This window comes from Anolis sagrei, chromosome 4 (genome assembly GCF_037176765.1).
Source record: "Anolis sagrei isolate rAnoSag1 chromosome 4, rAnoSag1.mat, whole genome shotgun sequence".
NCBI lineage: Eukaryota > Metazoa > Chordata > Lepidosauria > Squamata > Dactyloidae > Anolis > Anolis sagrei.
In genome coordinates this window covers 1,729,427-1,756,624 of record NC_090024.1, presented here as the reverse complement: position 1 = coordinate 1,756,624, position 27,198 = coordinate 1,729,427, and the positions used below count along the sequence as shown (strand labels likewise).

General features: G+C 47.7%; 1 protein-coding gene across 2 annotated transcripts in view; it reads right to left on the bottom strand.

Moving 5' to 3' along the window:
- Positions 1-27,198, bottom strand: part of GRINA (glutamate ionotropic receptor NMDA type subunit associated protein 1) — a 48,949-nt gene that overhangs the window by 4,197 nt on the left and 17,554 nt on the right. For both annotated transcript variants that reach the window (XM_060776041.2, XM_060776042.2), the window contains exons 2-6: positions 8,270-8,651; positions 7,740-7,852; positions 5,469-5,669; positions 5,213-5,341; positions 4,975-5,118 (exon numbers count right to left, since the gene is read on the bottom strand). In XM_060776041.2, the coding sequence (XP_060632024.2) occupies positions 4,975-5,118; positions 5,213-5,341; positions 5,469-5,669; positions 7,740-7,852; positions 8,270-8,630 (948 nt within the window). In that variant the 5' untranslated portion in view covers positions 8,631-8,651. The remainder of the gene's footprint in view (positions 1-4,974; positions 5,119-5,212; positions 5,342-5,468; positions 5,670-7,739; positions 7,853-8,269; positions 8,652-27,198) is intronic.

The following is a 27,198-nucleotide window of genomic DNA, read 5'->3' as shown; positions in this document are numbered from 1 at the left end:
TAAAAATATGCAAATATTAAAACCACACACCCCTGATTTGGGGGTGGGGTGTGCTTCTAGAGGCTTGAGGGGTGGGCCACAAGGGAGTCTGGGGGCCACGGGGGCCCATTCAGGAAATATCAAGGAGTTGCACCCCTTGCATCCACTTCTAGAGCTGTAACTATATGGAACTAGAGCTGTAACTATAAGAACACTCCTACTTTTCAGCCCACTCAGTTCCCTTGACGATTCCCTCTCCACTCTGTCATCGGAAACATCCCTACAGGTCATCCAAGGGAAGTTATATCCCAGCCCCACTTCCTCAGAGAGTTGACTAACTGTAGATCCTAGTCACATAGGGGAGGAGGGGTTCCGGAGGAGGGGGACACTATCCAGGTCATGTGGGGGAGGAGATTTGCTGGTCACCAATGGCCCAGGGAGAAGCGCAACAGAGTTCTTGCGACCCTGGAGAAGGTAGGAAGTGGTAGGCTCTATGACAGACCACCTGGCCTCAAGGTTCTGATGAATGCCAGATCTGTCAACAGGAACACCGCAGCCATCCAGGACCTGATCCTGATCTGGCTTGCATCACTGAGACCTGGTTGGACGAGTTGGGTGGGGTAAATTTCACCCAGCTGTGCCCACCGGGCTTCGGGGTGCACCAGCAGACCAGGCTTGGGGGGCGGGGAGGAGGGGGTCGCAGTAGTCTTTCAGCAATCCATCGCAGTGGTCAGATGCTCTGTTCCGCAATCATCTGGGTTCGAGTGTATCCACCTGAGGGTGGAGAATCGTTATAGCTTGGGGTTTCTGCTGGTGTACCGCCCACCCCGCGACACAGCAGTTTCCCTGCCTGAGCTAGCAGATATGGTCTCCAATTCGGCTTTCATCTCCCAGCACCTGGTTGTGCTGGGAGATGAAACCTCTTTGACTGGTGCGGCTCAGGACTTCATGGCCGCTATGACCATGGGGCTTTCACAAATTATATCTGGACCCACCCATCAGGCTGGACATACACTCAACCTAGTTTTGTGGCGGACAGTGTAAGGGTCAGAGTGGAAGAACAAAACATCCTTCCTGTGTCATGGTCTGACCACTATCTGATCAGTTTTAGACTGTCTGCTAACCTCCGCAGGGGTGGAGGACAAATCAAGATGGTCCGCCTCAGGAGACTGATGGATCTGGAGGGATTCCGGAGGAATCTTGGGGTTCTTTCTGCCATGGAGCCTGGCGATCCTGTCAACGCCTTGGTCAATCACTATAATAGGGAGATGACCACGGCGATAGATACGGTCGCTCCCAAACACCCCATCTCGTTGTGTCGAGACACACCATCTCCCTGGTTTACCGAGGAGTTGGGTGTGATGAAGCACACGAGAAGGGGGCTAGAGCGCATTTGGAGGAAATCTCGAGACGTGTCTGACCAAGCACGGGCTACAGCCTCTCTTAGGGTGTATACCGCGGCTATACGGGTAGCCAGGGAGTCTTTCACGACTGCCCATATAGCGTCTGCAGCAAATAGATAATCAGAGCTGTTTCGGGTTGTCGGGGAACTCCTTCATCCACCTGCGGTGGAGGAGACCTTCGATGACCCAACAACTCGGTGTCGCGAGTTCGCACACCATTTTGCAGGCAAAGTTGCTCAGATACGCCTTGAGCTGGACTCCAATTTCATCACAGTGCCAGGAGAGGTGATTGAGGCATCTGCTTGTCCAACCCTGTGGGATTCTTTTAGGCTTGTTCTTCCTGAGACCGTGGGGGAGGTCCTTGGTGCTGTGAGGGCGACCACGTCGGCTCTAGACACTTGCCCGTCTTGGCTAATTAAATCGGCCAGGGAGGGGTTGGTTGATTTGTTTGTGTTGATCATTAATGCATCATTGGAGCAGGGTGTTTTTCCATCTAGACTAAAACAGGCTGTGGTCCGACCACTCCTTAAAAAGGTCTCCCTTGACTCCACGGTGCTGAACAACTATAGACCAATCTCCAACCTCCCTTTTCTGGGCAAGGTGCTGGAGCGGGTGGTCGCCTCCCAGCTCCAGGCTTTTCTAGATGACATCAATTACCTGGACCAGTCACAGTCTGGTTTCAGGCCTGACCACAGCACCAAGATGGCTTTGGTTGCCTTGGTGGATGACCTCCGTAGAGAGCTTGACAGGGGAAGCGTGACTCTGTTGGTTCTCTTGGACATCTCAGCGGCTTTCGATACCATCGATCATGGTATCCTTCTGGGTCGACTCTCTGGGATGGGTCTCGGGGGCACGGTTCTGTCGTGGCTCCGGTCCTTCCTGGAGGGTCGATCCCAGATGGTGAAGCTAGGAGACACCTGCTCGGACCCCTAGCCTTTGACCTGTGGGGTCCCGCAAGGCTCTATTTTGTCTCCCATGCTTTTTAACATCTACATGAAACTGCTGAGAGAGGTCATCCGGAGTTTTGGAGTTAGGTGCCATCGCTACGCAGATGACATACAACTCTATTACCCATTTCCACCTAATTCCAAGGAAGCCCCTCGAGTGCTGGACGAGTGCCTGGCTGCTGCGACAGTCTGGACAAGCTGAAGATTAATCCCGACAAGACAGAGGTCCTCCTGGTCGATCAAAAACCGGATTGGGGTATAGGGTGGCAACCTGTGCTGGACGGGGTTACACTCCCCTGAAACCACAGGTCCGCAGCTTGGGGGTCCTCTTGGATTCATTGCTTACGCTTGAGGCTCAGGCATCGGCGGTGTCCGGGAGGGCTTTTACACAATTGAGACTTGTGCGCCAACTGCGACCTTACCTTGTAAAGGCTGATCTGGCCGGGGTGCTCCATGCCTTGGTCACCTCTAGATTGGATTACTGTAATGCGCTCTACGTGGGGCTGCCCTTGAAAACAGCTCGGAAATTTCAGCTAGTTCAGTGGGCGACAGCCAGGATGTTAACTGGTGCTCCTTACAGAGAGGTCAACCCTCCTGTTCAAGGAGCTCCATTGGCTGCCATTCATTTTCCGATCCCAATTCAAGGTGCAGGTGCTCACCTACAAAGCCCTGAACGGTTTGGGACCTGCCTACCTGCGTGACCGCATCTCCGTTTACGAACCCGCACGCTCCCTTCGATCATCTGGAGAGGCCTTTCTCACGGTCCCACCTGCGTCGCAGGCGCGTTTGGTGGTGACGAGGGACAGGGCCTTCTCTGTGGTGGCCCCTGACTCTGCAATTCTCTCCCCAAGGACATCAGACAAGCCCCAACGTTGGCTGTCTTTAGGAAGAGCCTGAAGACCTGGCTGTTCCAGTGTGCCTTTCCAGAATAGGAAACTCCTGGCTTTAGTCCCAAATGCACTTTGTTAGAGATTCAGGATTATTTGCATATTGCACCTACCTCCACATACCTCTACATATTACCTGTCAAGTTCAGCATTTTTAAACTTTGTCCACTACATTGGCCCGGCCTTTAGGTTTTAATTGCGTCACGGTGTAATTGTCAGACTGTTCTATTGTTTTGCTTGATGTTTTATTATTTGCTTATGAATTTATTGTGTATTGTATGTTGTTGATTGTCGCCGGCCTTGGCCTTTGTAAGCCGCATCGAGTCCTCCGGGAGGTTTTGCGGGGTATAAATAAAGTTAATAATAATAATAATAACTCTGTGACTTTGCATTGATGTGGCATTGGGGACTGTGCAGTGGTGGAGGGGGTGTGGAGAAATGGGTGTGTTGTTTTGCGATGTGTGCAACGCACAACAACAATAAAGTTGTATTGTCGAAGGCTTTCATGGCTGGAATCACTAGGTTCTTGTAGGTTTTTTCGGGCTATAGGGCCATGTTCTAGAGGCATTTCTCCTGACGTTTCGCCTGCATCTATGGCAAGCATCTTCAGAGGTAGTGACGTCTGTTGGAATTAGGACCATGGGTTTATATATCTGTGGAATGACCAGGGTGGGACAAAGAGCTCTCTGCCGTATACCATGCAGCTGTGGACAAGTCTACATAGGGACCACCAAACGCAGCGTTGCCCAAACACGAATCAAGGAACATGGAAGGCACTGCAGACTTCTTCAACCAGAGAAGTCAGCCATAGCAGAGCACCTGAGGAACCAGCCTGGACACAGCATATTATTGGAGAACACAGAAATGCTGGACCACACCAACAACCACCATGTCAGACTACACAGAGAAGCCATTGAAATCCACAAGAAGCATGTGGACAATTCCAACAGAAAGGAGGAGACCATGAAAATGAACACAATCTGGCTACCAGTATTAAAAAACTCTAAAATTACAACAGCAAAACAGCAGAGAGGAAACAACCAGGCACATCTTAACACCTCTCAACAGGGGATTTTCCCAGGCTCAGCCAAGCCTTCAAATGCTAATGAAGGTGATCAGCTGAAACATTCACACCTAGCTTCAGCAGAGAGCTCTTTGCCCCACCCCAGCCATTCCACAGATATATAAACCCATTTTCCTATTTCCAACAGACCTCACTACCTATGAGGATGCTTGCCATAGATGCAGGCGAAACGTCAGGAGAGAATGCCTCTAGAACATGGCCCTATGAAGGTGATCAGCTGAAACATTCACACCTAGCTCCAGCAGAGAAGAGTCCTTTGTCCCACCCTGGTCATTCCACAGATATATAAACCCATTTTCCTATTTCCAACAGACCTCCCTACCTCTAAGGATGCTTGCCATAGATGCAGGCGAAACGTCAGGAGAAATGCCTCTAGACCATGGCCATATAACCCAAAAAAACCTACAAGAACCTAACAATAAAGTTATTCTATTTATGCAAAGGCTGAAAAGAAAAAAAATGTCCCCAATTGCCCCCTAGTGGACAGGTAGGGTATTTGCATTACGCTTTTGGGGAAAGGAGAGGCCTTTTTGGAAAAGTGGAGGTCCCTCTCGTCCCTTGGCCACTCTTTGCCCAACCATTTCCACCAAAAGAAGCACAGCAGAGCCAGAGGGGATCTGCACGGATACCCCCCCCCCCCCACGCACATCAGCCCAGCCCCGTTGGAGACTCACGCAGGTGAAGAGGAGGGCCCCCAGCGAGGCGTAGACGATCTGCATGATGCGGTTCCGGATGAAGATGCAGAGGATGGCGAAGATGAAGAGGACCATCAGGCAGACGATCAGCACCCCCCGGCAGGAAGTGAAGTCGTACTTGGTCTGCGGAAAGGGAAGCCAAGGCCGGCATGGCCGTCAGCAAAGGAGCACCGAGGACCCATCCACAAACACCCCCACCAGGGGCTTTGAGACCCACCTGCAGGGAGAAGATGACCACCGTGAAGCAGACGGCGGTGGTGATGCCCACAGCCATGATGACGGCATCCGTGTCGTAGAAGCTGGCGATCATGCCCACCATGTAGGAGAGGCTCAGCGTCAGGATGGACTGCGGGGAGAGGAGAGAGCGTGGGGCAGGGCACCCCATTAGTCGCCCCCATTTGCCACCCTCGCTGCCCCATTAGCAGTCGTGGGACAGCCCCTCGCCACCCACCCCTCCCTGCCCCCTACCCTACCAGGGCCACCAGGTTCCAGGGGTGCTTGCGCCGGAACTCCCCGCAGCAGCTGAGCACGATGAGGGAGATGAAGAAGACGGCGTAGGAGAGGTAGTACGTCCAGACGTTCCTCCGCACAAAGCCCTTCACGCCCTTCACAAAGGTGAAGATGGCCACGAAGGCAAAGGTGACCGAGAGCTGGACGGTCAGGACCAGGAACACCTGCAGGGTACAAGGACGGGTGCTCAGGCGGGGACCACGACTGCAAATCGTTTATAGTCACACTTGTATACCCTACATGTTGTCAGGTATTCCTTCAACCTGAAGCAGAGCTTCCTAGTGCAACCCTCCAAGCAGTATTTGTATGAAATAGTAACCTTCTACAAGCCTCCTACACTAGCTATTTTTTATGTATATAATACAGACTGCTTACTGTATTGTAGATGTGTGAATTGTGTGAATGCTGAATGTATGTGGAGTGAATGCTGAGTAGAGATGATTTTTCCCCTTTCTCTGTGTAACTAATATAGTTATGTATTGTTGAAGGCTTTCATGGCTGGAATCACTAGGTTCTTGTGGGTTTTTTCGGGCTATAGAGCCATGTTCTAGAGGCATTTCTCCTGACGTTTCGCCTGCATCTATGGCAAGCATCCTCAGAGGTAGAGGTCTGTTGGAATTAGGACAATGGGTTTATATATATCTGTGGAATGGCTGGGGTGGGGCAAGGAGCTCTTCCCTGCTGCAGTTAGGTGTGAATGTTCAGCTGATCACCTTCATTAGCATTTGAAGGCCTGCCTGCGCCTGGGAAAATCTGTTGCTGGGAGGTGTTAATCTGTGCCTGGTTTTTTCCTCTCTGCTGATTAGCTGTTATAATTTTAGAGTTTTTTAATACTGGTAGCCAGATTTTGTTCATTTTCATGGTCTCTTCCTTTCTGTTGAAATTGTCCACATGCTTGTGGATTTCAACAGGTTCCTGGAACATCTCAACAGCATCCACCCAAACATCCAGTTCACCATGGAAAAAGAAAATGAAGGAAGACGTCCTAGATGTCCTAGTCATCCACAAACCAGATCAACAATTGGGTCACACCGTCTACAGAAAACCCACACACACACAGAGATATCTACATAGAAACTACAACCATCACCCAAGTCAAAAAAGAAGCCCCATTAAAGCCTTGGCAGACCGTGCAAAAAGAATCTGCGAAGCCCACCTCCTCCAAGAGGAACTGGACCACCTCAACTGGGCTCCCCAGGCCAATGGAGACTCCACCTCAGACATCAGAAGAGCTGCAAGACAACCAAGAAGAAGCCACGAGAGTCAAGACAAAGACCCATCCATAGGGAAAGTGTTCCTGCCATACATCAAGGGAACCACTGATCGCATAGGGAAGCTGATGAGGAAACACAACATACAAACAATCTACAAACCCACCAAGAAAATCCAACAAATGCTCCGTTCAGCAAAGGACAAGAGGGATCCTCTCACCTCTGCAGGAGTCTACCATTGTATACCATGCAGCTGTGGACAAGTCTACATAGGGACACCAAACGCAGCCTTGCCCAGACACGCATCAAGGAACATGAAAGGCACTGCAGACTCCTTCAACCAGAGAAGTCAGCCATAGCAGAGCACCTGAGGAACCAACCTGGACACAGCATATTATTTGAGAACACAGAAATGCTGGACCACACCAACAACCACCATGTCAGACTACACAGAGAAGCCATTGAAATCCACAAGCATGTGGACAATGTCAACAGAAAGGAAGAGACCATGAAAATGAACAAAATCTGGCTACCAGTATTAAAAAACTCTAAAATTATAACAGCTAATCAGCAGAGAGGAAAAAACCAGGCACAGATTAACACCTCCCAGCAACAGATTTTCCCAGGCTCAGGCAGGCCTTCAAATGCTAATGAAGGTGATCAGCTGAACATTCCCACCTAACTGCAGCAGGGAAGAGCTCCTTGCCCCACCCCAGCCATTCCACAGATATATATAAACCCATTGTCCTAATTCCAACAGACCTCTACCTCTGAGGATGCTTGCCATAGATGCAGGCGAAACGTCAGGAGAAATGCCTCTAGAACATGGCTCTATAGCCCGAAAAAACCCACAAGAACCTAATATAGTTATTATAAAACCCAGTACTGGAGTCTGTGTGTCTACACCTTTCTCTGAAGGTGCCTGATGTATTCTGTCCCACTGACAACAGATTCAAGAACATTTTTAAGGTTGATAAAGTATTTGTGACACAACGCCCCGCCTCCATCCACCGCACTGCTTACCTTGCGGATGAAGGCCTGGCGGATGCTCTTGTCGTCCCAATTCGTGGGGGGGAAGTCCTGGTTGTCATAGTAGGAGGGCGGCCCGTCCTCATGGTAGTTGCTGTGCATCGGGGCTGCAGGGGGAGGGAGGGAAGAATAAGGGTGTGCACAATCCCCACACGACCCTGTGGGAGCAAAGCCCTGCCTCTCTCTCTCTCTCTCTCTTTCTGGCCTTGCCTGCCCCAAAGCGGCAATGGAGTGTGCCTGGGAGGGGGCGCTCACCGATACGCTCGGACGCGTTGCCTGGTTTCCGTACCACATAGACAGGGTGTCTCACTCCATCTGGGGGTCCGAAGGCAACAAGAGAAGAGAGGAGACTGAGCCGGACCCCGGAGCACCCCACAGCGCTGTTCCAGGAGGGTGGTCCCCTTCCTTACCAGTAAGACCCAGCGAAGGCGATGGGGCCACTCTTGCCCTGAACTCCCTGCTATCTTCCTAGCCCCCCCCACCCACCAAAACCCACCCACCCATAAGTCATTTAGGCTACTTACAGTCCTCGTCCATAGGGACCCCAGGGTGCTGCTGAGGGTAGGGCCCCTGTGGATAGGGCCCCTGCGGGTATGGCCCTTGTGGATAGAGTCCCGGTTGAGGGTAGGGCCCCTGTTGAGGGTAGGGTCCCTGTTGAGGATAGCCCGCCTGCGGAGGGTAGGGCCCCTGTGGATATCCTGGCTGGCCATAGACAGCGGGCTGTGGGTAAGGGCCTGGCTGCGGGTAGGGGGCCGGCTGCGGGTAGGGGGCTGGTGGTGGGTAGGGGGGCTGGGCGTATCCCGGCGGGGCGGGGGGCTGCTGCCCCGGAAAGGGGTCTCCCGACACCAGGAAGCTCTTCTCGTGCGACATGACTGCCACACTCATGGGTGCGTCGCCACCTCAGAGCTGGAGAGAGAGAAAGAAAAAGGAAAAAAGAGAAGAGAGGAGGGGGTCAGGTGGGTGGCGGGAGGTCCCTTCCCCGGCCAACAACCCTGTTCCCCACAATTCATTGAATGTCACTGCATTTCATCCACTCTAAGATGCCATCGCATGTAAGGCGCACCCTAACCTCAGTATCATCACCATCAACAAAAATACATAAGATGCACCTGTGAGTGTAAGGCACACCCCATTTTTAGAGATGTTTATATAGGGGGAAAGGCGTGGCTTAGAACTGAGGAAATATAGTGGATAGATGGAGGGGGTGGGTGGATAGATAGATAACATACCCTAGATAGATAGGAAGGATGGACAGGCAGATAGATAGATAGATAGATAGATAGATAGATAGGTCGGTAGGTAGGTAGGTAGGTAGGATGGAAAGACAGATAGATATAATGGGTTGTGATGGATGGACGGGCAGACAGACAGACAGGATGGACAGACAGACAGACATAGTGGGTTGGGATGGATGGATGGATAGATAGAATCCTAGAGCTGGAAGGGGCCCCAAAGAAGGCCATCCAGTCCAATTCCCTTCTGCCATAATAGATAGATAGGTAGGTAGGTAGGTAGGTCGGTCAGTAGATAGGATGGAAAGACAGATAGATATAATGGGTTGGGATGGATGGACGGGCAGACAGACAGACAGACAGGATGGACAGACAGACAGACATAGTGGGTTGGGATGGATGGATGGATAGATAGAATCCTAGAGCTGGAAGGGGCCCTAAAGAAGGCCATCCAGTCCAATTCCCTTCTGCCATAATAGATAGGTAGGTAGGTAGGTAGGTCGGTAGGTAGATAGGATGGAAAGACAGATAGATATAATGGGTTGGGATGGATGGACGGATGAACGGACAGACAGACAGGCAGACAGACAGGATGGACAGACAGACAGATATAGTGGGTTGGGATGGATGGATGGATGGATGGATGGATAGATAGATAGAATCCTAGAGCTGGAAGGGGCCCCAAAGAAGGCCATCCAGTCCAACTCCCTTCTGCCATAATAGATAGATAGATAGATGGATGGATGGATGGATGGATGGATGGATAGATAGATAAATAGATAGGATGGACAGACAGATAGATATAATGGGTTGGGATGGATGGATGGATAGATAGATGAATTAGTAGATAGATAGATAGATAGATAGATAGGATGGACAGACAGACAGATATAGTGGGTTGAGATGGATGGATGGATGGATGGGATGGATGGATAGATAGATAGAATCCTAGAGGTGGAAGGGACCCCAAAGAAGGCCATCCAGTCCAACTCCCCTCTGCCATAATAGATAAATAGATAGATAGATAGATAGATAGATAGATAGATAGATAGATGCATAGATAGATGCATGGATGGATGATGGATGGATAGACAGACAGACAGATAGGATGGACAGACAGACAGACAGTGGGTTGGGATGGATGGATGGATGGATAGAATGGATAGACAAACGGATATGGTGAGTTTGGGAGGATAAATAGATATATAGATGGGAATGGATAGATAGATAGATAGATAGATAGATAGATAGATAGAATCCTAGAGCTGGAAGGGACCCCAAAGAAGGCCATCCAGTCCAACTCCCCTCTGCCATAATAGATAGATAGATAGATAGATAGATAGATAGATAGATGCATGGATGGATGCATGGATGGATGGATGATGGATGGATAGACAGACAGACAGACAGATAGGATGGACAGATAGACAGACAGTGGGTTGGGATGGATGGATAGATAGAATGGACAGACAAACAGATATGGTGAGTTTGGGTGGATGAATAGATATATAGATGGGAATGGATAGATGATAGATAGATAGATAGATAGATAGATAGATAGATAGATAGATAGATAGATAGATAGGACAGACAGACATGGTGAGTTGGGATGGCTGGATAGATAGGATGGACAGACAGACAGACATAGTGGGTTGGGGTGAATCGATAGATGGGAATGGATAGATGGATAGATGGATGGATGGATGGATGGATAGATAGGTAGATAGATAGATAGATAGATAGATAGATAGATAGATAGATAGGATGGACAGACAGACAGATAGATATGGTGGGTTGGGCACAATTAAAACTCCGGACCGGCCCGGACGGAGAGGTGCGCATGGCTGCAAGCGGACTTGCAAGGCTTCCTTTCCTTTGTTCTGCTTCACCAAGAGGAAACGACACAGCGCACGACAAACAAACACACTTTATGTTTAGACCGGCGGTTTCCCCTCTCCAGCGTTTCCGCCTTTTGAAGAGTGACCAAACAGGAAGTAACCAGGAAGCGGCTTCGGCTCACTTCCCGAGGTCCGAAAATGACCTAAAGTCTCAAGAGCCTTTGTTTACAATTTCTGGGACTTGGAAGGGCCCCGATCCCAAGAGGTAACCCCCAAAACACTCAAGGAAGAGCCATGTAAACACTGCCAAGGAGCCCAGGACAAATGGATCTCCCTTCCTGCTATACTAAGCATGGGTACATTTGGGCCTTCCAGTGGTTTTGGACTCCAACTCCCACCATTCCTAACAGCCTCAGGCCCTTTCCTTTTCCCTCTCAGCTTAAGCGGCTGAGAGGGAAAAGGAAGGGGCCTGAGGCTGTTAGGAATGATGGGAGTTGGAGTCCAAAACACCTGGAGGGAAGGCCAAAGTTGGCCCGTGCCTTTGCTCTACCCAAAACATCCTCAAATGTAACCACCTTGCCTCTGCAGCTCTGGCTCTACTTTTGGCTACTTGGCGGGCGCAGACGGATCCCTCTCCGGCCACGGATCGTGACCAAGGCTTGGCCCCATCGGCCTCTGTCCTTCCGGGTCAAAGGACTCCTAATGGACTGCTGGTCAAGCAGGTTCTATTCCGGCCTCTGTTGCTGCAGCGACCTGGGATTCCTGGCCAGTCGTTTTACTGACCGTGAATTCTCCACATTCATGTTCGTTTTTGACTAATTTAATGATGGTTGAAATTTGAGAGATCGCAGAAGAAATCCAGGATTTCAAAAGGATAGAAACTGCAATCTGATTCTCTTGCAGAGTTTTGGTGTAAAAAAATAAATTCCAGGAATTGCCTTGTATTCTCTTATGGTCTTTTCCACAACTTATTTATACGAACAAGTGTTTCCTGATTTGCTGGTAATTAAAAACAAGTCCAGGAATTGATTGAACGTAAATAAGGGCCGGGCTATAGCACAGCTGGAGTTTTGGTGTAAAAAAGCACCTTTCGAGGAATCACCTTGCACTATCTTATGCTCTTTTCCACAACTTATTTATGTGAACAAGCGTTTTCTGTTTTGCTGGCAATTAAAAACAAGTCCAAGAATTGATTGAAAGTAAATAAGGGCTGGGCTATAGCACAGCTGGGAGTTTTGGTATAAAAAAACAACTTTTATGGTAAACTTTGAGGAATCGCCTTGCATTATCTTATGCTCTTTTCCTCAACTTATTTATATGAACAAGCGTTTTCTGTTTTGCTGGCAATTAAAAACAAGTCCAGGAATTGATTGAAAGTAAATAAGGGCCGGGCTATAGCACAGCTGGAGTTTTGGTGTAAAAAAGCAACTTTTATGCTAAAATTCGAGGAATCGCCTTGCACAACTTATTTATGTGAACAAGGTTTTTTTGCTTTGCTAGTAATTAAAAACAAGTCCAGGAATTGATTGAAAGTAAGGAAGGGCCGGGCTATAGCACAGCTGGAGTTTTGGTGTAAAAAAGCAACTTTTATGATAAAATTCGAGGAATCACCTTGTGTTCTCTTATGCTCTTTTCCACAACTTATTTATACGAACAAGCGTTTTCTGTTTTGCTGGCAATTAAAAACAAGTCCAGGAATTGATTGAAAGTAAATAAGGGCTGGGCTATAGCACAGCTGGAGTTTTGGTATAAAAAACCAACTTTTATGGTAAACTTTGAGGAATCGCCTTGCATTATCTTATGCTCTTTTCCACAACTTATTTATACGAACAAGCGTTTTCTGTTTTGCTGGCAATTAAAAACAAGTCCGGGAATTGATTGAAAGTAAATAAGGGCCGGGCTATAGCACAAATGGAGTTTTGGTGTAAAAAAACAACTTTTATGCTAAAATTCGAGGAATCGCCTTGCTCAACTTATTTATGTGAACAAGGGTTTTTTGTTTTGCTAGTAATTAAAAACAAGTCCAGGAATTGATTGAAAGTAAGGAAGGGCCGGGCTATAGCACAGCTGGAGTTTTGGTGTAAAAAAACAACTTTTATGCTAAACTTCGAGGAATCGCCTTGCATTATCTTATGCTCTTTTCCACAACTTATTTATACGAACAAGCGTTTTCTGCTTTGCTGGCAATTAAAAACAAGTCCAGGAATTGATTGAAAGTAAGGAAGGGCCGGGCTATAGCACAGCTGGAGTTTTGGTGTAAAAAAACAACTTTTATGCTAAAATTCGAGGAATTGCCTTGCATTATCTTATGCTCTTTCCCACAACTTATTTATGCGAACAAGGGTTTTTTGCTTTGCTAGTAATTAAAAACAAGTCTAGGAATTGATTGAACGTAAATAAGGGCCGGGCTACAGCACAGCTGGAGTTTTGGTGTAAAAAAGCAACTTTTATGCTAAAATTCGAGGAATCGCCTTGCACAACTTATTTATGTGAACAAGGTTTTTTTGCTTTGCTACTAATTAAAAACAAGTCCAGGAATTGATTGTAAGGAAGGTCCGGGCTACAGCACAGCTGGTGCTTTGGTGTAAAAAAGCAGGTTTTATACTAAAATTCGAGGAATCGCCTTACACTATCTTATGCTCTTTTCCACAACAGGAGATCAGGAATGTGTGTATGCAACCCACGTCCAGTGACACCTTTGAGGGATTTTGAGGGTGGTGGGGATTGGTAATCTGATGATACTATGGAATTGTGGGGAGACCTAAGTCAGAGATGCGTTTGGACAGCGTACCTGTCCGAACACATCTCCTTCTATGTCCCGCCTCGGAGTTTAAGATCTTCTGGGGAGGCCCTGCTCTCGGCCTCACCTCTATCACAAATGAGATTGGGGGGACGAGGAGCAGGGCCTTCTCAGTGGTGGCCCCTCGCCTGTGGAACTCACTTCCCAGGGAAATCAGATCATCGACATCCCTCCTCTCTTTCAGAAGGAAACTAAAAGCATGGATATGGGACCAGGCCTTTGGGTAATCTGGCAGATAGACAAAGGACAATGACGACTAGAATTGATAGGATTTGACAATGTGGAATGAACTTACGGATTCTGAGCTGGCTAACGTTGAACATTAGATTGGTTTTATTGATTGTGAGATATATCTTGCTTGTTTTAATTGTTGTAATTGCTATTGATACATATTTTATCTTAGGTTCTTGTGGGTTTTTTCGGGCTATAGAGCCATGTTCTAGAGGCATTTCTCCTGACGTTTCACCTGCATCTATGGCAAGCATCCTCAGAGGTTGTGAGGTCTGTTGGAAGTAGGAAAAATGGGTTTATATATCTGTGGAATGGCTGGGGTGGGGCAAAGAGCTCTTCCCTGCTGCAGTTAGGTGTGAATGTTTAGCTGATCACCTTCATTAGCATTTGAAGGCCTGCCTGAGCCTGGGAAAATCTGTTGCTGGGAGGTGTTAATCTGTGCCTGGTTTTTTCCTCTCTGTTGTTTAGCTGTTATAATTTTAGAGTTTATTAATACTGGTAGCCAGATTTTGTTCATCTTCATGGTCTCTTCCTTTCTGTTGAAATTGTCCAAATGCTTCTTGTGGATTTCAATGGCTTCTCTGTGCAGTCTGACATGGTGGTTGTTGGTGTGGTCCAGCATTTCTGTGGTCTCAAACCACACCAACAACCACCATGTCAGACTACACAGAGAAGCCATTGAAATCCACAAGCATGTGGACAATTTCAACAGAAAGGAAGAGACCATGAAAATGAACAAAATCTGGCTACCAGTATTAAAAAAAATCTAAAATTACAACAGCAAAACAACAGAGAGGAAAAAACCAGGCACAGATTAACACCTCCCAGCAAGAGATTTTCCCAGGCTCAGTCTCTTATTGTTTGTTGTTGGCATCGAATTGTGCCTTTTGTAAGCCACCCTGAGTCCCCCCTCGGGGGTTGAGAAGGGCGGGGTAGAAATGCGCGAAATAAATTAATAAGTCTTGACAAAAGGCGGAAGAGTTGGAGGGATGGGTGTTGGCATTCAGCTCTAGAGGCTAAGCCAGCTGACAGTGATGAGGACGGGTGATGAGCGGTAAGATAAATGAAGGCACTGGAGTAATAGAACTTTGCAGTAGGCAAAGTGTTGGTTTCGTGCCTTGGGTCTTGTCGCTGCCGCTTCTCTTGTTGGGCTTGGGTCCTGGATCTGCAGGTTGCTGCTTTTCTTCGTGTACCGACCATCTTGGCTTCTCGTAAGTGCGGCTCTCCCTTCTCCTTGACTTCGGACTGTTTTTGATGACGACGCTGCCTTTTGGACTTTGGAACTTTCATCTGGGACTTCTTCGCCTTTGGACTGCTTCTGGACGACGGCTTCTCTTCACGGCTCATTGTTTGCTTATTATCTTTGAACTGTGTGATTTTGGTGTGCTTTGAAAGAACTCTTGTTTAATCTGGATTTTTTTGCCAGTTTAATCCGGTTTATTTTCCAAGTTTGTTTTTCAAGCTGCAAATTGCTGCAAACTTTGACCAGAGACACTGAAGCAAGTGTCTCTGCGTCCTGTTTGCTATTGTTTTGGATATACTCCTGTGCCTGGCTCTTTAAGGCATCTGGGTTTTGACAATGATAGTGTCATTCCTACCAATGCATTCTTGGACGCTCGGCACACAGACCACCTTTGGGCACGTCTCTTTTTGCACTGAGTGGCGCCAAAACGGCCGCAATCTCCTTCCGTAGTAATCTAATTAGCAATAAATAAAACAGATGACGGAGCGCTTGGGCAGCGCTAAGTGCCCCCTTGGCTCCGTGTCCATGGCTGCCGCATTGGCAAGGGAATCATCATAACAAGAGGACCAAGTGGCCGAGGGCCAAGTCACCAAAGGACATTTTGTGCAAAAGGAAAGGCTGGTCGTGTTGTAAGGAAAGCTAGGAAACGGCAAGGAACGAGCAGGAGGGCTTGGAAGCGTTGTTTCCTGTTTCATTGTGCGGTCCTGGCTTCGAAAGGAGTCGTTCTTTTACTCGCGAAGCTTTGTTTTCATGGCGCAAATGATGTGGAACGGGCCGAGACTCCATGATGAGATACTCATTGAGTATTGTTATTATTTACTCTAGGAGATAGGTACTCGGACAACCACTTTGTCAAAGAAGCCACCGAAATCCACAAGAAGCACAGAAAAGGAAGAAACTATGAAAAGGAACACAATTTGGCGACCTGTACTGGAAAACACTAGAATCACGGCACCACCCAGACACAGGAAGTCTCCAGAGTAAACAGCCAAGGGCTTCTCCAGATCAAGGATGCCTCCAGGCAACAACCGCTTCAAAGGGAACAAAGGCTACTCCCAAGCTTGCTAATTGCACACTAGGGTTCTTTACTCTCACCCTGGACATCATTCCACAGGTGTATGATAGACTCAACTTGCTTGACTACCATGAGATCCTCTGCCAAGAGCCACAGATGCAGGCAAAACATCAGGAGAAAATGCTGCTAGAACACACTGGCCATGCAGCCCAGACAACAAACAACACCTCAGTGATTCCAGCTGTGAAAGCCTTCAACAATATATAAGCCAGACTTTCTCAACCTGGGGGTCAAGACCCCTGGGGGTAATGAGGGGGTGTCAGAGGGGTCACCAAAGACCACCAGAAAATACAGTATTTTCTGTTGGTCATGTTTCTGTGTGGGACGTTTGGCCCAATTCTATCACTGGTGGGGTTCAGAATGCTCATTGATTGTAGGTGAACTATAAATCCCAGCAACTACAACTCCCAAATGCCAAGGTATTTTTTTCCACAGTATTCACATTTGGGCATATTGAGTATCTGTGCCAAGTTTGGTCCAGATCCATCACTGTTTGAGTCCACAGTGCTCTCTGGATGTAGGTGAACTACAACTCCCAGCAGGTCAATGCCCATCAAACCCTTCCAGTATTTTCTGTTGGTCATGGGAGTTCTGGGTGCCAAGTTTGGTTCAATTCCATCATTGGTGGGGTTCAGGATGCACTTTGATTTAGGTGAACTATAAATCCCAGCAACTACAACTCCATAATGTCAAGTATATTTCCCCCAAACTCCACCAGTGTACACATTTGGGCATATTGAGTATTCGTGCCAAGTTTGGTCCAGATCCATCACTGTTTGAGTCCACAGTGCTCTCTGGATGTAGGTGAACTGCAACTCCCAAACTCAAGGTCAATGCCTACCAAACCCTTCCAGTATTGGGTTGTTGTAGGTTTTTTGGGCTATATGATCTTGTTCTAGAGGCATTCTCTCCTGATGTTTCACTTGCATTTATGGCAAGCATCCACAGAGGTAGTGAGGATGCTTGCCATAGATGCAGACAAAACGTCAGGAGAGAATGCCTCTAGAACATGTCCATATAGCCCAAAAAACCTACAACAACCCAGTGATTCCGGCCATGAAAGCCTTCAACAATACCTTCCAATATTTTCTTTTGGTCATGGGAGTTCTGGGTGCCAAGTTTGGTTCAATTCCATCATTGGTAGGGTTCAGAATGCTCTTTGATTGCAGGTGAACTATAAATCCCAGCAACTACAACTCCATTATGTCAAGGTCTATTTTCCCCAAACTCCACCAGTGTTTACATTGGGCCATATTGAGTATCCGTGCCAAGTTTGGTCCAGATATATAATTTATTGAGTCCACAGTGCTCTCTGGATGTAGGTGAACTACAACTCTCAAACTCAAGGTCAATGCCCACCAAATCCTTCCAGGATTTTCTCTTGGCTATGGGAGTTTAAGTCCATTGTTGGTGGAGTTCGGAATGATCTTTGGCTGTAGGTGAACTATAAATCCCAGCAACTACAACTCCCAAATGTCAAGTCTATTTTCCCCAAACTCCACCAGTGTTCATATTTGGGCATATTGAGTATTTCTATCAAGTTTGATCCAGATCCATCACTGTCTAAGTCCGCAGTGCTCTCTGGATGTAGGTGAACTACAACTCCCAAACTCAAGATCAATGCCCACTAAACCCTTCCAGTGTTGTCTGCTGGTCATGGGGGTTCTGTGTGCCAAGTTTGGTTCAATTCCATCATTGGTGGAGTTCGGAATGTTTTTTGATTGTAGGTGAACTATAAATCCCAGCAACCACAACTCCATAATGTCAAGTCTATTGTTCATAACTTGGGGGCTGCTTGTTAATTCAGAGTCCCATTGAGAACCCCCCTTTTCTTTGGCCCAGCTCTTTCCTGCTTTGAAAGAGTCCATTTTCCGGCTCGTTTGGCCTCCAAAGGAAACTCTTCTTGGCTTGGCGCTACGCTCGGACTGGCCGGCGCTGACCAGCATTAAGCAGCAGCTCCTCTTTTTGCAGAGGCTCTACACCATCTGGTAGGCTGTTAGGAATGGAAGGAGATGACCTCCGAAACACCTAGAAGGAGGGCCCAAGTTGGCCCAGGCCTGGTCTATCCTCTAGCTATAGAAATAAAAATGTAATATTCATTTGTGGGATTAACATAATTCAAAAACCACTTGGCGAATTGACACCAAATGTGGACACAAGACACCTCTCAGGCCAATGAGTGACCATCACTCAGGAAAAAAAAACACTGAAAAACACAACAGAGAGGACTTAAAAGCAAAAAAAAATTACAACACATGCACAAAACCACATATATATATGCAAATACACATATATACACATATACACAAATATATACACACACATATACACACACAAAACACATATAAACAGACCGGGCCACAGCAGCGCATGGCAGGGGATGGCTAGTATCTTTAGAAATAAAAATGTCATGTTCGTTTGTGGAATTAACATAACTCAAAACCTACTGGACAAATTGACATCAAATTTGGGCACAAGACACGTATCAGGCCAAAGAGTGACCACCACTCATAAACACACTGAAAAACACAGCAGAAGGGACTTAAAAAGCCAAAAAAAAAACACCACCCATTACTGCACATGCACAAATCCACATATATATATATATACTAACACACATATCTACACACATATATGCATATACACACACAAAACACATACACAAAAAGGGGGAAGGAAGGAAGGAGAGAAGGAGGGAGAGAAGGAGAGAAAGAAGGAAAGAAAGAAGGGTAAAGAAGGAAGGAAAGAGAGAAGGAGGGAGAGAAAGAGGGAAAGAAAAAGTCACCTGAGGGCTGAGAAAAGTGGTATATAAATGAAGTAAATAAATAAAATAATAAATAAGAGGGGAAAGAAGGGAAGGAGAGAAGGAAAGAAAAGAAAGAAGGGTAGAGAAGGAAGGAAAGAGAGAAGGAGGGAGAGAAAGAGGGAAAGAAGGAGGGAAGGAGAGAAGGAAGGAAAGAAAGAAGGGTAGAGGAGGAAAGAGAGAAGGAGGGAGATAAAGAGGGAAAGAAGAAGGGAAGAAGGGAAGGAAAGAAAGAAGGAAAGAGAGAAGGGTAGAGAAGGAAAGAGAGAAGGAGGGAGAGAAAGAAGGAAAGAAGGAGGGAAGAAGAGAAGGAGAAGGAGAGGAAGAGAAGGAAAGAAAGAAGGGTAGAGAAGGAAGGAAAGAGAGAAGGAGGGAGAGAAAGAGGGAAAGAAGAAGGGAAAGAAGGGAAGGAGAGAAGGAAGGAAAGAAAGAAGGATAGAGAAGGAAAGAGAGAAGGAGGGAGAGAAAGAGGGAAAGAAGGGAAGGAGAGAAAGAAGGGTAGAGAAGGAAGGAAGGAAGGAGAGAAGGAGGAAGAGAAAAAGTGAAAGAAGGAGGGAAGGAGGGAAGGAAATAAAAAAGTGAAAGAGGGAAAGAAGGAGAGAAGGAACGAAAGAGGGAGGGAAGGAAGGGAAGAAAGAAAGAAAGAAAGAAAGAAAGGAGAGAAAGAGGAAGGGAAGCTTGGCCACAGCAACGCGTGGCAGGTACACCTAATATACACATATAAATTGATTGCACACACAGTGAATGCACCACAGTCCCTGTGTTCTTTGTTGTCCTTGCTTTTCTTGTGGTCGCTGCTGCTGCTGCTGCCAGAGGTGCTTCCAGCAAGCATTAACCCCGACACGGGAGCCTTTCATGGGGCTCTTATGCAACCCACAGGTGCCCTTTGGTGTCTTTTGTGGACGTCAAGTGGGTGAAGTCCATCAAAAGGCAAACAGAGCTCAACTTAGAGAGGACGGAGCAGAGGAGGCAGGGTGGATCTCACATTGGCCAGAACTAACACAATGCATTTCAACAAGGAGAAGTGTAGGCAGGGGCGGCTCGTCCATTACGCGAAGTAAGCGGTTGCTGAACACTTTTTTTGCCAGGGGTGCAGAAGCGCCTCTGTAAATTGCCCTCGACCGCCACTTGAGGAGCGCCCCCTCAGCTCACAACAGCCCTAGTAGTCCGGGGGGAGCCTCGGCTTTCTTGCCTCGCTGCCGGGCGATCCTCTTCCCAAAGGGGCCGGGCCCTTGAGCCTCGCCTAGCCCCTCTCGTTCCTGCCCCACCTGGCCACCAGGTGCGAGAGCAGAGCCGGCGCTCAATCGTTCTCCACGTTCGATCCCTTCCCCGTGACCAGCTCCCTTTCCCGATCCCCCGGCGCTCCACTCGCCTCCTCTCCTCTCCCCAATCCGCGGGTGGGCAGAACCGCCATGCCTGGCCCACTTTGGGTCCGGAGGCGTGCCTGAAGACCCCAGCGTGCGCACCAAGAGCCGCCTCTTCTCCTGACTTTCTCTTCAGCCATTGGGACCAAGAGAGAGAGAGAGAGAGAGAGAGAGAGCCCCTCCGGCTGGAGGTATCTCCCACCTCCGCTCCCTCCTTTGTTTTTGCGCCTACCTTCAGGAAAGGTGGGCATCTCCACCTACCAAAAAGTCGCCTCTTCTCCTGACTTTCTCTTCAGCCATTGGGACCAAGAGAGAGAGAGAGAGAGAGAGAGCCCCTCCGGCTGGAGGTATCTCCCACCTCCGCTCCCTCCTTTGTTTTTGCGCCTACCTTCAGGAAAGGTGGGCCTCTCCACCTTTCTCCTTCTCTCTCTCTGGAGGCGTGTCTGAAGACCTCAGTGTGCGCACCAAAAGTCACCTCTTCTCCTGACTTTCTCTTCAGCCATTGGGACCAAGAGAGAGAGAGAGAGAGAGAGAGAGAGAGAGAGAGCCCTCCGGCTGGAGGTATCTCCCACCTCCGCTCCCTCCTTTGTTTTTGCGCCTACCTTCAGGAAAGGTGGGCATCTCCACCTCTCTCTCTCTCTCTCTCTCTCTCTCTTGGTCCCAATGGCTGAAGAGAAAGTCAGGAGAAGAGGTGACTTTTGGTGCACACGCCGGGGTCTTCAGGCACGCCTCCGGACCCAAAGCGGGCCAGGCAAGGGAGCAAGTGCGGCAAGTGTAGTTACTGGGATGTATAGTTCACCTACAATCAAAGAGCATTCTGAACTCCACCAATGATGGAATTGAACCAAATACGGCACACAAAACTCCCACGACAAACAGAAAATATATATCAATGATTGGTGGGGGGGGGGGGGCAAAATACTGTTTGCTTACCGTTGAAAATTATCTTGCAAACAGGCAGATACTCACGCTGAGTCACACAGGAGAGAGAAAGATGGATTCTTTCATCCTTACTTATATAACAGGCCTGGGCCAACTTCGGCCCTCCCTCCAGGAGTTTTGGACTGCAACTTCCACAATATCGAACAGGAATTAATGGAGTTGCAGTCCAAAACACCTTGAGGGCCGAAGTTTGCCTGTGCCTGAATTCTCTCCAAGGAATTAGCAGAAGTAATTACACAACCACTGTCGACCATCTTTGAGGATTCTTGGAGAACCAGAGAAGTTCCAGCAGAGTAAAGGAAGGCGAATATTGAGAAAGGGGGAGAAACATGACCAAAACAATGACCGTCTAATCAGCTTGATATCGATTCCAGGAAAGATCCTGGAGCAGAGCATTAAACAGACCATCTGTGAGCACTTAGAAAGGAATGCCATCCTCATGAAATGTCAACATGGGTTCCTCAAAAACGAGTCATGCTCAACTAATCTTATCTCTGGACTTTTTCTATGGCCTTCCTTGCCCAAGGAGAACTTGTGAAATCCACAGGGTCATCGTTAGTCAGCAAGCATGAGCATAATAAATGCACACGCACGCATCACCAGGTTCTGGGCAAGAGGTATGCTGGGAGTAATCCCAAAAGGAATGACAAAACACCCAAATGGAAATAATCATAGAATCATAGAATCCTAGAATCAAAGAGTTGGAAGAGACCTCATGGGCCATCCAGTCCAACCCCATTCTGCCAAGAAGCAGGAAAATTGCATTCAAATCACCCCTGACAGATGGCCATCCAGCCTCTGCTTAAAAGCCTCCAAAGAAGGAGCCTCCACCACACTCCGGGGCAGAGAGTTCCACTGCTGAACGGCTCTCACAGTCAGGAAGTTCTTCCTCGTGTTCAGGTGGATTCTCCTCTCTTGGAGTTTGAAGCCATTGCTCTATTGCATCCTAGTCTCCAGGGAAGCAGAAAACAAGCTTGCTCCCTCCTCCTCCCTGTGGCTTCCTCTCACATATTTATACATGGCTATCATATCTCCTCTCATCCTTCTATTCTGCAGGCTAAACATGCCCAGCTCCTTAAGCCGCTCCTCATAGGGCTTGTTCTCCAGACCTTTTATCATTTTAGTCGCTCTCCTCTGGACACATTCCAGCTTGTCAATCTCTCTCTTGAATTGTGGTGCCCAGAATTGGACACAATATTCCAGATGTGGTCTAACCAAAGCAGAATAGAGCATGGGGAGCATGACTTCCCTGGACCTAGACACTAGGCTCCTCTTGATGCAGGCCAAAATCCCATTGGCTTTTTTTGCTGCCACATCACATTCCTGGCTCATGTTCCCCTTCCTCCCCATGAGGACTCCAAGATCTTTTTCAACTGTACTGCTCTCGAGCCAGGCCTCATTGTCCCCCATTCTGTCTCTTTGCATTTCGTTTTTCCTGCCTAAGTGGAGTATCTTGCATTTGTCACTGTTGAACTTCATTGTGTTAGTTTTGGTCATTCATCTCTCTAATCTGTCAAGGACTCCAAGACCTTTTTCCCCACGTCCTGCTCTCGAGCCAGGCATCATCGTCCCCCATTCTGTCTCTTTGCATTTCGTTTTTTCTGCCTAAGTGGAGTCTCTTGCATTTGTCCCTGTTGAACTTCATTTTGTTAGTTTTGGTCATTCATCTCTCTAATCTGTCAAGGACTCCAAGACCTTTTTCCCCACGTCCTGCTCTCGAGCCAGGCATTGTCCCCCATTCTGTCTCTTTGCATTTCGTTTTTTCTGCCTAAGTGGAGTCTCTTGCATTTGTCCCTGTTGAACTTCATTTTGTTAGTTTTGGCCATTCATCTCTCTAATCTGTCAAGATAGTTTTGAATCCTGCTCCTGTCCTCTGGAGTATTGGCTCTCTCTCCCAATTTGGTGTCATCTGCAAATTTGATGATCTTGCCTTCTAGTCCTTCATCCAAGTCATGAATGAAGATCCTGAGCAGGACCGGACCCAGGACGGAACCCTGCGGATGGCACTCCACTCGTCACTTCTTTCCAGGATGAAGAGGAGGAAGCCTTGGGGAGAATCACCCTCTGGGTTCGTCCATTTAACCAATTCCAGATCCACCTCACCGTAGTTTTGCCTCACCCACATTGGACTAGTTTCCTTGCCAGGAGGTCATGGGGGACCTTGTCGAAGGCCTTACTGAAATCCAGGTATGCTACATCCTTGTTTTTCCTTTTTCTACTGAAATAAGAAAAGAAGTCCTTTTTATTGTTTTTAATGTCCCTGGCAAGCCTGAGCTCATTTTGTGCCTTGCAGATCTTTTCCCTACAGGTGTTGGCTATTTGTTTGAATTCTTCTTTGGTGATTTCTCCCTTTTTCCACTTCTTGTGCATGTCTCTTTTGTGTCCAGGAGGACACCTAAACTGCGGACCTGTGACTTCAGGGGAAGTGCAACCCCATCCAGCACAGGTTGATGTTGCAAGGCCTTTTGGAATTCCCACCCTTGGCCCCAGAGAGCAATGCCCAAAGGAGGGGCAAGGCTGCTCTCTTTCCCCATACCTTAAGTAGCCTCGCCCCATAGCTGCCTTGGGCAAAACTAGGGCTGAAAGGGAGGCCGTGCAGAAATAATAACCTACGCTTTCAACCTGTGCTTCTCCATGATATGCAGAAAAGCAAGGCTGGCCACTCTTCGAAAGCAATCCAAATGGGTGCATCTCCACTGTAGAGTGAATGCAGCTTGATCCCACTTTAAGTACCAGGGCTCAGGACTGGGAGTTGTAGTTCCACAAGGTCTTGAGCCTTCTCTGGACCCCACCCAAAGTCTCTTCCGTGCTTCCTCAATCCTTGCACTTTGATCTCTGGCCTGCACCCCATGAAGTTTGCAATTAGTGCAAGAGTGCTTAAGTTGGGAAAAAGTAATCCGCCCACAAACTATGACTCCTAGAATCCTAGGATGGGCCATCCAGCCCAACCTCATTCTGCCCAAGAAGCAGGAAAACCCCATTCAAAGCACCCCTGACAGATGACCATCCAGCCTCTGTTTCAAAGCTCCCGAAGAATATTGTGTCCAGTTCTCAGCACTACAATTCAAGCTGGAATGTGTCCAGAGGAGGGCAACTAAAATGATCAAGGGTCTGGAGAACAAGCCCTATGAGGAGCGGCTTAAGGAGTTGGGTATATTTAGCCTGAAGAAGAGAAGGCTGAGAGGAGACATGATGAGAGCCATGTATAAATATGTGAGAGGAAGCCACAGGGAGGAGGGAGCAGATCAAGGTTCTGAAGAACAAGCCCTATGAGGAGCGGCTTAAAGAGCTGGGCATGTTTAGCCTGAAGAAGAGGAGGCTGAGAGGAGACATCATGAGAGCCATGTATAAATATGTGAGAGGAAGCCACAGGGAGGAGGGAGCAAGCTTCCTTTCTGCTTCCCTGGAGACTAGGACGCAAGGGAACAATGGCTTCAAACTACAAGAGAGGAGATTCCATCTGAACATGAGGAAGAACTTCCTGACTGTGAGAGCCGTTCAGCAGTGGAACTCTCTGCCCCGGAGTGTGGTGGAGGCTCCTTCTATGGAGGTTTTTAAACAGAGGCTGGATGGCCATCTGTCGAGGGTGCTTTGAATGCAATATTCCTCCTTCTTGGCACAATGGGGTTGGACTGGATGGCCTATGAGGTCTCTTCCAACTCTTTGATTCTATGAAGAAGGAGTCTCCCAGGATTCCAGGGACTGAACTGAGAAGCGTGCATTGTTGACAAAAGTCAGCCTCCAAGGGGATCTGTTCCTGGCTTTACTCTGAACTGTAACAAGGGTCTCCATTCCGTTGAGCGCTGTCCACAAAGCAGGCTCAACGCCTCACAGGGCTTCCTTCAAGCTCCGGTTGAGCTCCAGTTCGATGGAGGCCACCTCGGAGCCAGAAGTGAGGCATCATGCGCAAGGCAAAGAGTGGCCTCCTCCTAAGCCTCAGGTACACAAAGATACGGGTCAGGGACGTGGTTGCCTTGGAGGCGCTCGGTTGCCAAAACATCATGGGACAAACACTCTCCCAAGATAGAAGGCTCTTACAGAATCACAGGTGGAAGGGACCTCTCAAGGCCATCCAGTCCAACCCCAATCTGCCACTATGCAGGAAAAGTACAATCAAAGCAACTCCAACAGACGACCATCCAGCCTCTGTTTGAAAGCCTCCAAAGAAGGCGATAGATAGATGATAGATAGACAGATAGACAGACAGAATCATAGGATTCTAGAGTTGGGACTTCTAAAGGCCATCCAGTCCAACCCCAATCTGCCATTACGCAGGAAAAGTACAACCAAAGCAACCCTGGCAGACGGCCATCCAGCCTCTGTTTGAAAACCTCCAAAGAAGGCGATAGATAGATAGATAGATGATAGATAGACAGATAGACAGACAGAATCATAGGATTCTAGAGTTGGAAGGGACTTCTAAAGGCCATCCAGTCCAACCCCAATCTGCCACTATGCAGGAAAAGTACAATCAAAGCAACCACAACAGACAGCCATCCAGCCTCTGTTTGAAAACCTCCAAAGAAGGCGATAGATAGATAGATAGATAGATAGATAGACAGACAGATAGATAGATGATAGATAGACAGATAGACAGACAGAATCATAGGATTCTAGAGTTGGAAGGGACTTCTAAAGGCCATCCAGTCCAACCCCAATCTGCCATTACGCAGGAAAAGTACAACCAAAGCAACCCTGACAGACGGCCATCCAGCCTCTGTTTGAAAACCTCCAAAGAAGGCGATAGATAGATAGATAGATAGATAGACAGATAGACAGACAGAATCATAGGATTCTAGAGTTGGAAGGGACTTCTAAAGGCCATCCAGTCCAACTCCAATCTGCTATTATGAAGAAAGTACAATCAAAGCAACCCCGATAGATGGCCATCCAGCCTCTGTTTGAAAGCCTCCAAAGAGGGAGATAGATAGATAGATAGATAGATAGATAGATAGATAGATAGATGGATAGAATCATAGGATTCTAGAGTTGGAAGGGACTTCTAAAGGCCATCCAGTCCAACCACAATCTGCCACTATGCAGGAAAAGTACAATCAAAGCAACCACAACAGTCGGCCATCCAGCCTCTGTTTGAAAACCTCCAAAGAAGATAGATAGATAGATAGACAGATAGATAGATAGAATCATAGGATTCTAGAGTTGGAAGGGACCTCTAAAGGCCATCCCATCCAACACCAATCTGCCATTATGCAGGAAAGTGCAATCAAAGCAATCCCAACAGATGGCCACCCAGCCTCAGTTTGAAAGCCTCCAAAGATAGATAGATAGGATTCTAGAGTTGGAAGGGATGTCTAAAGGCCATCTAGTCCAAATCCTTCTTCCATGCAAGTAAAGCACAATCAAAGCAATCCTGACAGATGGCCATCCAGCCTCTGTTTGAAGGTCTCCAAAGAAGGCGATAATTAGATAGATAGATAGATAGATAGATAGACAGACAGACAGATAGAATCATAGGATTCTAGAGTTGGAAGGGCCCTTTAAAGGCCATCCAGTCCAACCCCAATCTGCTATTATGCAGGAAAGTACAATCAAAGCAACCTTGATAGATGGCCATCCAGCCTCTGTTTGAAAGCCTCCAAAGAAGGCGATAGATAGATAGATAGATAGATAGACAGACAGACAGTTAGATAGATAGATAGATGATAGATAGACAGATAGACAGACAGAATCATAGGATTCTAGAGTTGGAAGGGACTTCTAAAGGCCATCCAGTCCAACCCCAATCTGCCACTATGCAGGAAAAGTGCAATCAAAGCAACCACAACAGACAGCCATCCAGCCTCTGTTTGAAAGCCTCCAAAGAAGGCGATAGATAGATAGATAGATAGATGATAGATAGATAGATAGACAGATAGACAGACAGAATCATAGGATTCTAGAGTTGGAAGGGACTTCTAAAGGCCA